General features: G+C 40.2%; 1 protein-coding gene across 5 annotated transcripts in view; it reads right to left on the bottom strand.

The window, feature by feature from the left end:
• Window positions 1-13,676, bottom strand: part of LOC127361830 (WD repeat-containing protein 49-like) — a 31,547-nt gene that overhangs the window by 4,878 nt on the left and 12,993 nt on the right. For 4 of the 5 annotated variants that reach the window (XM_051396852.1, XM_051396850.1, XM_051396851.1 and 1 more), the window contains 6 exons: window positions 13,307-13,471; window positions 10,955-11,070; window positions 9,398-9,528; window positions 4,167-4,268; window positions 3,901-4,014; window positions 1,966-2,156 (listed from right to left, as the gene is read on the bottom strand). In XM_051396852.1, the coding sequence (XP_051252812.1) occupies window positions 1,966-2,156; window positions 3,901-4,014; window positions 4,167-4,268; window positions 9,398-9,528; window positions 10,955-11,070; window positions 13,307-13,471 (819 nt within the window). The remainder of the gene's footprint in view (window positions 1-1,965; window positions 2,157-3,900; window positions 4,015-4,166; window positions 4,269-9,397; window positions 9,529-10,954; window positions 11,071-13,306; window positions 13,472-13,676) is intronic. The other variant, XM_051396854.1, reaches the window with a different exon arrangement.

Below are 13,676 nucleotides of genomic sequence, written 5' to 3'. Positions count from 1 at the left end.
CACGGAGTAGAGACACTATTATACTGCAATATGATAAGATCAGACTGTTATTTCGTTCTAACATAAGCCCTGTTTGGATACTTCGCTTACTATAGAAAAACATACATGGGTTAGATTTATGCATTATTATTTGTATTTTTGTTCTTCCAAAAGAAAAGGCTTTGAGGATTGAAACAAATAAGTTTTGCTGGGGTTGCTGGAGTGTAAACCTCCCTTATTCCAATAAAGAGCAAAACAGAGCTGCCAATGTTATCCTAAACTCTAATACCATCCAGGAACACAGTGGGGAAATACTACACCATTGCATTTCCTACAGTTTTGCTGTTGTGTTTTTGGTTTTGGAAAGGTGCTAAAATAAGTCACCTTCCAAACTCTTTTGACAACAAGAATTGCTCTTACAATAGACCCCTGCAAACCACTTCAATATGTGTAAAAATGCAAAGCTTGACAGGTCAGCCATAGTTACAGTTGCTGAGCTATGTCTGAACAATCACTGGGGAGGGGTTACGTGAGGGTTCAGTAATAAATGAATGAATGGCCATATGTGTTTTGCAGCAAGAAATATCAAAAACATACAGTACATTTATTGTAATTAAAACAAATACTTTGTTACTTTATGTTGAATGTTGTGTAATATGTAATACCCTGGTCATATCTGTATAAGTTAAAGGTGTATATAGTCCATATAGATTTTATATTTATTTATAATTCTCTCTCTACTCTGACGTCTGACTCTTGAGCTACTGTAACAAGTTAATTTCCCTGGTGTGCCATCAATAAATGTTATCTTGTCATATCTTAAAATAACTACCACAAACTACTGCATCATGTAAGGATGAGACCTGGTACTGAACTACCAAGTCCTGTATCTAAGAGCACAATACTATACAATACTGTGCAGTCATGTAAAGTCATCCAGACTGCGTGTGCCAGACTAGCCAAAGGATAGGATTTCTACCAGAGCACTGAGCTTGTCCAACTTCTTCAACTCTGCTACATATATACATATATCTCCATAAATTAAACTGGAAGCCAAATGAGATCAACCATTTGAATTCATTGCCTCTTATAAACTGTGACAGAGAGTTGAACTGCGAATATTGTGGCAATAATACCCGAGAGGGTGTTCTTTTACTGCGATTATGAGCATGACAGTGATGCAGCTACGCCTCATAACGTAGTCTTCATAATCAGAGTCAAAAAGTCAAAAGGGCTTCTCTGAGGTGTCAAAAACTCTTCAGCAACCAACCATGTGTGGTGTTAAGTGGCCACGCAGCCTACGCTGAAGTGAATCTCTAATCAGCTGATTTGGCTGAAATTACTGATAATTTTACTTTACTCTTTAATGATTTTATCCTCTTCTAGTGGAGGTGATTTGCCAAACAAATGACAAGAGTAAATTTGCTCTTCCACACATTTCAGACTGTGAGACATTTTTCCTCACTACTACATCATGCATTTTTCTTTTTAAGATTTAATAATCAATCTTATTTTGTTTTACGAGTAGCATAAAGGGAACTATAATCTGAATTTCATTACACAACCCTGTGTTGTAAATGACAGTAAAATAACCTTGAATCCTTGAAATTCAGAATCAGTTACCAGAGGATGGGGGCATTGTGTCCTTATGCTAATCAGTGGAGATTTTTTAAATGATTGACTGGTCTGGTTGTACTCGAGCAAGCTGCTGGGGCTTCAAAACGACAGACCGTACTGTCATTCCCAGAGTGAACAGCATGCCTGATCTAACGGAAGTATCACGGTTCACTTTCTCTTCACACTTTGTCTACTACAGTCTGTCTGTTGATCTCTGTCCCTCGCTGCGGCCCTGTGTTCATCTCCATCACTCAGCCTCTTGTTCTTCTTACAGTATACACAAATGTCATGAAGGCATGCAGTGCAATGTTCATTTGTGTGGTCCACTGCAGCTTGTATACAATACATGTGTGTGCTACAAACACCTACCTGTATGTCCCAAGCCTTGAGCGTTCCCTCCCTATCAGCTGTGACTAGATATTTTCCACAGGGGCTGACAGTCATAACAATAGACCCCAGGTCTCCATTGTGAGCTGTGAACTGTCCTACCAGATGGCTGTGGACGGTGTTCCAGAATCTGACCACACCTGATCCTCCACAAGACACTAAGTCTGCACCACCTGATGGAAATGAAGGAATATACATATATAAGTTTGTGTTTAAGTTTAAAAGCAAAAATATGGCATCAATAGCAAAAACATGAAAAAGCAGAATGCGAATAACAGTTATAACACACCTAAAAAGATCAGCAACACCTTTCCGCATGCTTGTCTGTGTGTTGAACCACAGAAAATCCTTAAATCCTTTGCTATCTGTACAATCACTGATGATGTACATATGTTCTTATTTTAGACAGCACAGCAGGGAACTTGAATGTTAGGAGCTGATACAGTATCAATGAAGGAAGCAGGTCTGACCACCCACAGACCATCAAGGGCCGAGTCTTCCAGCCAGAGGCAGAGATTGTGCTTTCGCAAAAACATACGGCACCTGAGCCAAAATGATGTCAAACTTCCCTGCAACAAAGCCTTTTCTCAATAGGAGAGATGATGCATAGACACAGAGTCAAAAGGTGGCAGCTGACCAGGTGTCATCTGGCTGTAAAATGAGTTCATAGAGTTCATAGATAGATACACTGCTCTGTTGACAACATGTACTGCCAGACGAGGGCTCAGTCTCAACAACACACACACACACACACACACACACACACACACACACACACACACACACACACACACACACACACACACACACACACACACACACACACACACACACACACACACACACTCACTCAGTCAGTCAGTCAGTCAGTCTGGGCTGCAGGCATAAAGGCAAGGGTCCAGAGGCTGATCATGTGTTTTTTTTTTTTTAGCAAGCTGCTAAACAGCTACAGCGAGCAGAAGCAGAGGCTACTGTCGGAGTAACACTGAGAATAAATCAAACTGGAATAAAAACCTGAGCAACCACAGGTAAAGTTAAAATAAAGAAGGAGAGAAAAGTAAACTTCAGAGTTTGAGTTGCTGCATATGAAAAGTAGTTAAAATTGGAAAACTTGAAGCGAACTCAACACATCAAACAATCATTGATGTGTAGCTACTGTACAAGTTACCCGGAGCCTTACTGTCTTTGTAATGTGCAAACATAATACACACAGAGTAATGCGCAAGTGTGCATCCATGTATTTACAGCTGTGTATTTCAGCAACAAAAACAAGGCTGTATGTGCAGCGTATCTGAACTTTAAAAAAGGCTTTTGATTGTGCAACTATTTCAACTCTCAAGTAACTTCACTGTGTTTGCATAGACTGTAACTCTTCAAATCGCAGGCTCTCACAAATCAACTCAAACTATATATACAATCCAGGCAAAATATACGGATGGGAATCTAATTAAAGGACAAACCTGAATGAATGAGTGGAGAAACGTGACAGGACATTGAATGGTTTGATGAAATTATGTGAATCAATTGAACACCTATGGGAGATTGGAGAGGGCTCCAGAGACTAGGAGAGTTACGTTGTAATCTCCTTTGAATTGGCACCCATCTGTGTGTTTGAAAAGACTTTGACCTCAAAACAAAAAATCCAAATCACTATTTGGTTTCCGAGTTGGGAAGTTTTCGTAGCTATAATAAAACTGGTAAGTCGTAATAGAGAATTTATTTGGATAAGAATTTATTTGGATAAGAATTTGCTTTGTAATCCCTGCCTTCATTTTGGGACAGCCCCTGAGGCGATGCTAGCTAACATTGTTACTTGAACATTATGCCGTGTCCGACATCTTACAGAACCTATTTTAACAAATAAGCCACACTCAACTAAGGTTGATAAGGATTACACAGTTGCAGTTTAGTTTTCACCTGTAGCTGCAGCCGCAGGTGTGCGCCCTGGTATGAAGAACAATCTAGTGATGGCAATGGAGTTATCAGAGTCTTCTTTGCCATTTGCACCAAGGTGAGAATCGGGGAAATGACCTGGAAAAGTTGTAGACAGAGAAGAGTGAAAAGATATAGAAGAAAAAATAAGGAAAGAGGGAACAAACAGAAGAGCAAGAAACATTAACTTAAAAATGGCAAAATTATACGGTGTTGTTTGACTTATTTGCAGCTGTGTGTGAAGGTGAGACCTAGCTGCTTCTTGCCTTCTCTGTGTTCAGCATGTGGCCGCAGTTTCCTCAAAGCTTTTTCTGTGCTGTTGTTCCACACTATAATCTCTCCATCGTAACTTCCTGCACACATCAGAAGGGAGACGAAACAAAGTGCAAGCGACTTGTGATTAACTCTTAAAACACATTGCTCTTTGGCATTCTTGTTCCGACAAGGGGCTGCAAAAACTGACAGGCTTTCATATTAACCAACAGAAAACGTCACATTTTCAAAAGAAATATTAACAATCTACACAAACTTTGTCTCAACACACACACTTTTACTTTCTTCATGCTGCTGAATCATGCAAGTCAGACACTAAAATCACTTCAGAGATGATAAAGCTCAACATCTGTCCCCAGCTACCATCTGTTCCACCACTCAAACCTTAACGTTCACCTCAAGAGAAAGTGCTTTTCAAACAATCTGCATTATATACATAAGAAAGTGTGTGTGCGTGTGTTTATCATATAAGGCAGGAATCTCGTCAGGTGGCTCGACAGTTGAACAGCAGGAGTTAATGAGATATGTGAAGAGTGTGTTAGCTATGGGAGGTGTGTATGTGTGAGCAATAGGAGGTATAAAGTTTATGAGAGAGTGGGTCGCCTGCATTATTCATGCCGCCCAGGGCCAGCTTCTGTATTTCAAGCAACTTTTATCATGCCATGTGTGTGTGTGTAAGACAGAGATGGAAAAAGGGCGTGAGGCAGTGTAGATATCTCTATCATCTACACGATGATGAGCTTTAAAATGGGGCTGGATTAACATAACCCTCATTAACTTTTAAACGTGCTCTAATATGCTAAAATCTGGCCATTTCTGACAACACACATTAATACCACAGCACACAGGCCTATAAGCACTGGGATACACGTTCATTAACGCAAGTAGAAATACATGAAACTATGTACGAGATCACACTATCAAACTCCTACCTCCTTTTCATTTCAACATCATCACACTGACAGTGGAAAGTTGAACAAAAGAATAGACAAGAGATGTCATGTTTCTTATTCCACACTTTCTTCTTAAGAAAACCTGCAAGCTAATATAGCCATGAGCCACTAGCCTCAGAGATAAGACGCGAGCTGGGTTTGGTAAACTCATAACTTTTTTTTCATTTGTTAAGTCACTTGAGGACATTTATCAGACTTCAAAAGACAAACGGCTTTATGTAAGCTTTTTCACATACGCAGCCGTGTTCCTTAAGTCCTGTAAACAAACTTTGATGTGTAAAACTGGTGAATTTCCCCTTTAACCCGCAAAACTTGTCAACAAAGAAATGCGAAATATACAGTATGTATAAATCAAAGCATCCACTGCTTGAAAAAGATGTCACTGCTGTCACTCAGTATGCTGATTTCCACGCTTTCATTTCCATTTCTAAAACATTTTGGCCATCCATCAGAGTTCAGATGAGTTGGTCCTCGGTCGCTTGGAAGGTGTTCAGCCATGGAGGATTAAGGGATCCGAGGAAAAGGAGGAGTGAAAAGGGGGAGGTTATGACTGAAGGAGGTACACAGGACCCCTGTGTGCATGTACCCTGCTTTTTTTGTGTGTGTGTGTGTGTGTGTGTGTGTGTGTGTGTGTGTGTGTGTGTGTGTTTGACAGTGTCTGTGTGTGAGAAGCCAAGCGGAACCTAGCGAAGACTCTGAATATGGATGAGGAGGCTTCAGTCCCACATCAGCCAAATGTTCCTGCCGCAACTTGATTCAACTTGAGACACAAACAAACAGATGCATGTACAAAAAATTACACACACAAACACACAGTCCTGAGCATGTGTGCGTCCAACAGAACTTTAAATTGACTTTTGTCACTGGTGGCCATGATGCCACCACTGCTTTCGCTTGGCAGCACTCGCACATAATTTGGCAACACGCTCGCTTTGATGTGAAACAGCATTACTCACTGCAACCCTGAAGAAATATGATGGCAACTGAAATGAATGCGTCATTGCTTTTAGACGCCGTCTTTGTGCTCGGCAGATTTGGGGAAGAAAGAATTAGCAAAAAATAGTTAATGTGGAAAATACTCCACATAACCACTTTTTGCCAAGATAAGTGTGGAAACGTAGGAAATCGGGACGTGAATGTGATTCGTCCTTTTTTCTGACATTCGCCCAAAGGCCAGAGAAAGAGGGAGCAGCTCACAGGATATTAAAGCGTAGGAGGAATTTATGAATGAATTACATCATTTTATGATTTTTTAGTAGTTGACCTGGATATACCAGTACCTCTGACCACACAAAATCATTCCAAACACTGAAAGGTCACAGGTTTGATTCTACAACAAAAGTATTATCAGGTAGAGTGCTGCATTCTAGCTTATAACATAAAATGCTGCTTATGAGGTGAATCATTTGCATTCATCAGATTGCCAAGACCTCAAGAGGCATCAATATTGTGAACCGACTGGCTGAATGACAGAAATAAATGACAGATAAAGAGGGATTTTTTTTTTGCAAACACTCTGCTGGTGAACTACAAAATATTCAATCAAAGCTTTTGTTTTGTCAGTTTCTTGCATCAACTGTTAACAAAGGCACTCATTGATTTGGTGTAAGCCCCAAAATACAACCTAACTGTCACATTTCAGAGACCTATGCAAATGAACACACCAATATAAATCATTTTATCCTATCTTAGCATATACAAACCCCTTCCCCTGCAGCCGTACAACACACACACACACGCTTGAAAGACAGAAAGTACTATGTCTCATTTCCCCTTACTCCCACTGAGAGAGCTCTAATAAACATAATTTAAATTGGGCATTTGGATTAAATTGGAGGTACAGCATCGAGCTGTGCGAGTGTGTGTGTGTGTGTGTGTGTGTGTGTGTGGGCGGGGGAAGAAATGCGGCAGGCTAACTAGGGAGATGAGGTAAAAAATAAACAGAAGTGAACGGGGAGTGTCAGTTAGAGACTGGAGAAAAGAGAGGAAGCAGGCAGAGAGAGGAGACGAAACACACCGACAAAGAAATTGAGGAGCAAACTTTTGAAGAAGAAGTTTCCAAGTTCACAGAGTGGCTCCTGAATTGTGCTTTTGTTCCAGCTCCAACTATTCATTTCCTTCCAAACCATTTCTCCCTCCAGCTTTGAGAACACCCACTCTTATCTACCTTTCCACCTCCATCCCTCACTTTATCGCTCTCTATACTTATCTCTGGGGTTGATGCGTCTCAGAAGGCCAGAGAAAGGTCTGCAGTTTGTGTCTGCGCGCCGCTCGCACAGACTGGTAAACTGAAACTGAACTTTCAATACGTGAGCCAAAGTGATACAACTTTACAAACTGAAGAGCGTACTGGAGAAAATTGGGTGCAGGGTGTTTGTAGTTTGATGGTTATAGAAGTGGACCAGTGATTGGAAGATTTCCAGTTTAATCCCCCAGGCAGAAAAATGTGATGAGGCGCCTTGCTGGTATTTCAAAGTATGCTGTCTTCACATCTAAAAAGACCTTAACAGACCAGGTCATTCTGGTGATCCTTTGTTAGGATGTTGATTTATTCATGTAATGGGAACGTTCTTTGTTTCTCTGGTTAATGGGGGTTGTCAGTTTCAAATTGCGCAATGTGACAGCTTGGCAAATGGGATTAAGTGCCACAGGGTTAAGGGTCCACAAAACCATAAAAAACAAACAAAAAAAAAAAAGTAAAATCATGAGCACAGACTTTAGAGACCAATTCCAAAGATTGTATGAACTGAGAAGTGGAACATAAAGTGACTGGAAGAAGAGAAAGCCAGAGGCACCCAGTGTTTCTGCTAGTGCTGGTGTGATTTTAGGACTCTATACTGATGTGTGAGTCCATGCAATGACCAGTTGCTTGATCACTTTGATGGTAATTCTGGATAATGTTATGCAATGTGTAATCTTATTTGCTTCTTCCCCACCAAATGTTTTCTGCAACAACTACTGGAAAAGGAATAGTACAGAGGTAATAAATACAGACACAACAACACCCTTCCCTGTTTGTCCAACCTACTACTTCTGAATACAAAAAACAACAAAAAACAATAACAAGACAAAAACAGAAGAGGACATTTGTCGGCCTGAATAATTGTCCCTTCGAGCTCTCTGTGGGCGGTGCTTAGTTATGGTTATATTAGAGATAGAGAGAAGGAGGGAGAAAGAGGTAAAGAGTAGGAATAAGTGAAATAAGAAGTCTAACATTTTACTGAAAATAAGTTTCTCTAGGCCGAACGCTAGCATTTAGCAGTACTGTATGTGTATCTGTAATCTTTTTTATCATATGTTATATACTGTTTGACCTTTCCAGTTCACCTGCTTCTAATGCAGTCCTAATTAAGAATTTAATTAGGACAGAACTTGCCAATTAATAGGCTCTAATATGTAAAGGTTTCGGTCTGTGGTGGAGGCAAATGTCAGCTCAGAGTATAGAAAAAGGAAGCTGTTGTTCCTCTAAGGAGTAAAATACTGATATATGAAGAAAAAAGACGGCAAAAAGCATCTTAAACACTGTATCTTTCAGCAGTGTGGCGCACACTAACGAAAGGCAATGGGGTCTGGTAGATCTGCTGTATGTTTCTAATTAGATCTTTTTCAATTCACTGACGCCTATTTTGTACACACAGTATATCATCCAATTTTACAGTATTTATAATGTGGATTTGACATTTAACCAAAAGTTCTAAAATGCGGGGTGTTCACAAACTTTTGAGTTCTGGTACACACTCAAGGGTGTACAAGACAGTACAGTTGTACTTTTGTGCTTTTGATTGTGAATTCTGAAATATATTAAGCCTTTCTCTGCCTACACATGTGCACCGACACACATAAAAACACAGAGCTATTTCCAGCAGAGAGAGATGTGTGGAGCATGAGTCCTTTGATAACAACACCACTTACTTTAATCAGCAGATAACTGCTCCCAGTTATTTTTCATTTCACTGAAGTTTCTTTTTTTTTAAGATCCATTTTCATTTCCAAGCCTTTTTTCCTCTTTCCATCTCTCCTTCCTCTGCATGAGCCCTCATTCTTAATTTAAGTCATGAAAGCGTAAATTATAAAGGAAAGAGAACACACAGAAACACAGGAGCACTCGTGCACATGCACCCTCGTGGCATTGGATACACTTCTGTTCAAATGACTGTTCAATTACTTAATACACTGTGTGGCAGTGTCTCTGTTTAGTTTTGTGTCAATATCAAAAGTGTTCATCACGTGTACACTCGCACAGACAACACACACACCTGTGACCAGAGTCTGAGGAGGCTGAAATGTGGCACAGAGCACATCACTGCGATGTTGAACACCTCCCTTCCATTCTGATGGCTCAACAAAAGACTGCGAGAAGGAATGCAGACGGAAAACTGTTAACATCCTGCAGAGACAGAGAGACACAGAAAACACAGGTGGTGGCGGTGAGAAAATTGAAAAGTATAAAGGTGTGTTACAAATCTCATAGACTTGTTTTTACAATAAATTCTGATACTAGCTGGTTTATCAATAGTACAGTAGTAGTAATAGAAGTATTAATAGCAGTAGCTGAAATAGCTGCAGTAGTAGTAGTAATCTTAGCAGTAGAAACAATATCAGTATAGAAGTAGTGATAGCAGTAACAGCGAGGATAGTAGGAGTAGGATAGTATAATTAATGTGCAATGTACAATTGTGGGGTAAATGATCGTACCAAGAGTACGGTCTAGACCTGCTAGTATATGAAAATGATTGAAGAAAAGTATTAATAATAGTAGTGGTAGTAGAAGAAGCCATGGCAGTACAAAATGCAAATAGCAATTTTAAAAACTGACTTCCAGATTTTCCATGTTAAAGGAAAACTTCTCACAGTTTTGGTATTGTATATGAAATTAAAAAACGATGCACAGTGATTTCAAACTGGGGGATATGTCTGTCAGTGGGAATTGGATATTTCAGCCTGTGTGAGATGGTATGAGCAGCAGAAGGCAATAGGACTTTGAATTAGATGCCATGCGACACAGCATTATATGGATTAAACTGTGCTCTAGGTGGATGTGAAGAAAGAGGAAATGATATGAGTGTTGAAAGTCATAAAGGCAGTATTTTCCTTTATTGCTGCTGATCTGTCGTCTATGTTCTCTTTACCGCTGTGACACCCCAGAGAGCAAGACTGTGCGTGCATGTGTGTGTGTGTGCATGTGTATGTGTGTGGAGAAGAGAAAGAAAGAGAGAGCGTGAGAGAGAGAGAGAGAGAGAGAGAGAGAGAGAGAGAGAGAGAGAGAGAGAGAGAGAGAGTGTCGTATAACTTGATGATGCTGAGTTCAGCTCACTGGGTGTGAAACGATGATGATGAAGATGAAGAGCAGATGTGATGTGGGTATACAACGAAACACGCACACACACGCACACGCGCACACACACACACACACACACACACACACACGCGCGCACACACAAATATGAGGTAGTGATACTCGTTAGAGTCCAGATGTCTGGCTGGCTCCGAGTTGTTGGCAGGCAGAGAGCGCAGGAGAGGACACAGAAACACACACACACACACACACACACACACACACACACACACACACACACACACACACACACACACACACACACACACACACACACACACACACGCACACACACGCACACACACACACACACACACTCACTCATTCTGACTATTTGACAGCAGCAGTCTCTTTCATACACAATGTGCAAACATACACAGTCTATGAGGGTGTGACTGCATCAGAACACCTGATTTGAACACATTTTCAGCATTGCATTGTAAGTAATTAAAAAATAATAATTGCACATCTACAGTACCTTTCCCAGCCCATCGCTAGTATACTCCTCTTCAGCAACAGGACCTGTGAGATCTCCACAGCCCGACCCAGGCCAGCGTTCATCCTGTGGAGGCAGCGGCCATTGAAGTCCCACACCTGCAAAAGACGCCACAAATGATACTCGGAAAAACTGTTCACATTGAGGTTGCATTGCATAAACTTGAAACGATCAGATTCTTTGTGATTTGTGCTGTTCACACATTGTCAAGAAACAAAACAAATCTGAGTCACATATGAGCAAAACCATCAAATTTGTGCCATCACAGCACCAAATGAATCAAATGAATGAATGAAATCAAAGAAAACTCAAATGTTTGTTAGGATGTTTAGCAGAACATTACAGCACTACATACACCACAACATCGTCTTGTCTAGAAAAGAAAGCGGTAACAGAAACAGTAACTGCTGTATTCACTTTTGAAAGTCCAACAGCTTGTGAAGTTAAGTTGTGTTTTGAAATGAGAAATTCTTTTGGCCACCTACATAAGTGTACAAACTATCAAGCTACAATCGTACTGTATATCCATTAAACATGACAACCCAGGTAATATTTTCACACCCTCTGTCCCATTTCGCATGATGAAGCAGCTTGGATCTGTGTTCTGGCATTTAACAAAGAAACACTGATTGGCCCAATGGGAACGCTGTAATTAAAAGGTCAAAATTTCAAATTCTGAATGGCCCTAACTGCTACACCACGGGTTCAGTGTTGATGAAAATTGGAGAGATGATGCATCTTGTTACTAATTGGTCCAAGGGGTGCCTGCTTCTTCTGCTGAGGATGACTTGTGTAGTTGTTTCAAATGGCACAGTAAGTGTATATACCTGACACTGCTTGCACATGCACAGAATGCACATGGCTGCATTTTCACAAGAGCTCATGGGGTCAGGGAACTGATGTGGTTGATTATATTGATTAAAATATGCATAATTATAATTATTGTTTAATTTTTTTTTTATCTGTTGAGAACAATTGCACCAATCTTGGAGTAATTATGCAGTGCTTGAATGAGGAGGGCAAATACAGTCACAGAGCATAATATGTTTAAATTTCCAGCCCAATTTGAAACTCTAAAGTAAAAAACTACATAAGACACAATTCTACTCATAGAAGACACACATGCTTGCATGTTCACATACATAATTAGAGAGGGTGCAGGCAGAGAAAGCTACAACCTTTATCAAAAACACAAAAATGTGACAAAAACTCGTTATGCAAGGTGACAACATGCATAACCAAACACACACTATCTCACTTATGCACAACCATACATTAGCGCCAAGATCGAAAATTGGCTGCCGCTATGTCGATAACTTAGTGCCATGCCAGTCCTCATCGGTATCTACAGCGTGACAGACATAAACCCAATGTATTGAGTATAAATCCAGCTTTACTGTGGTCAAGAACTGTGTGCATAGAACACTTTGTGGGTGTCAGTGGGTCTGAGGTAAAATATATGTGTTATCATATATGTTATGTATATACAGTATGTATGTATATGTATATATGTTATCAGAAGCAGTGAGCTGAATAGTGGACAGGATGTGGGAAGATCGCTCATACAAAGTGGCAGTAAGTGGCAGTGGAGGGGCTTGTGTGTTCCAGTCTCAATCCTGTGGTGTTCAGAGGATGAGCCACTGGAGGACTGCACTCAGTGTACTGAGATATGTTTATGAGATATTTAACTAGATTCATTCAGTCAATTTCATCGCATTAATTCAGACAGTTTCACTGGAACTATTTAGTAGATGTCCTACACTAGGAATTAATTGACACCCAGCAGCCATCAGAATAGAGTATTCACCCAGACCATGGTATAAGTTATGTATATATGTATTTAAATAACTGTATTTAAATAACTGTATATGGTTTATTTTATTTTATTTATTTTCTGTTTTTATAGGAAAGAAATGTTTTTAATTATCTTTTTCTATCTGAGTAGCATGAATGAACTGCAGACTTTCATTTCATTACACAACCTTGTGTTGTATAATGATATTACATTTCCTTGAATAAAAAAAAATCAAGTAGCAGAGCTAATAGCTTTGTTTGTTTATGGCAGCACTCCTATTTAATTTGGTCAATTTAATGGATAAATCACAAGTTTTCATTTTTTAGTAGTAGTTACAAATTCCTAGAAAACATTTTCTAAGAATTTCTAACAGTCTGCCACTTCATTTTCCGCTTCACATCTTTTCATCAAACTCTATTCCCAGCCGGTTTTGCATTTCCGTCAGTTTGCATCTCCGTGAGAATTGACCTGCAGCTATATGGTTCACAGCTGAACGAGTGTGTGTGTGTGTGTGTGTGTGTGTGCGTCTGTACACATACTTTGACCTCTCCGTCAGTGCCTGCAGTAAACAGACGTGTCTGCGTGCCATCCAGGGCCATGGTGGAGATCTCGGCGTTGCCATGGCAACGGTGGAACTGCTTGACCTTTTGGCCTGTGTCAGCCAGCCAGCAGATCACAGAGGAGGCAGAGTCGCTGCTGACTACCTGCAAATAGAGAGAGAGGATATCAATCATCAAAAAGAGTTTGATCCTTTTTATGCGGGGAGAAAGGCAGCTTCCACTGATGTATCCTTTAATGACTCTCACATAGCCAGACCATTCTCCACGCTTCGTTACATTTTATTTCAGTGCTAAGCCACCACTGAAGAAAATATGCAACTGATGCAGCCGTCGAATGGGAATAAAAGCA

Source organism: Dicentrarchus labrax, unplaced genomic scaffold (genome assembly GCF_905237075.1).
Source record: "Dicentrarchus labrax unplaced genomic scaffold, dlabrax2021, whole genome shotgun sequence".
Classification (NCBI taxonomy): Eukaryota; Metazoa; Chordata; class Actinopteri; family Moronidae; genus Dicentrarchus; species Dicentrarchus labrax.
Note: the sequence above shows the minus strand (reverse complement) of the source record. Positions and strands in the feature narration are given on the sequence as shown.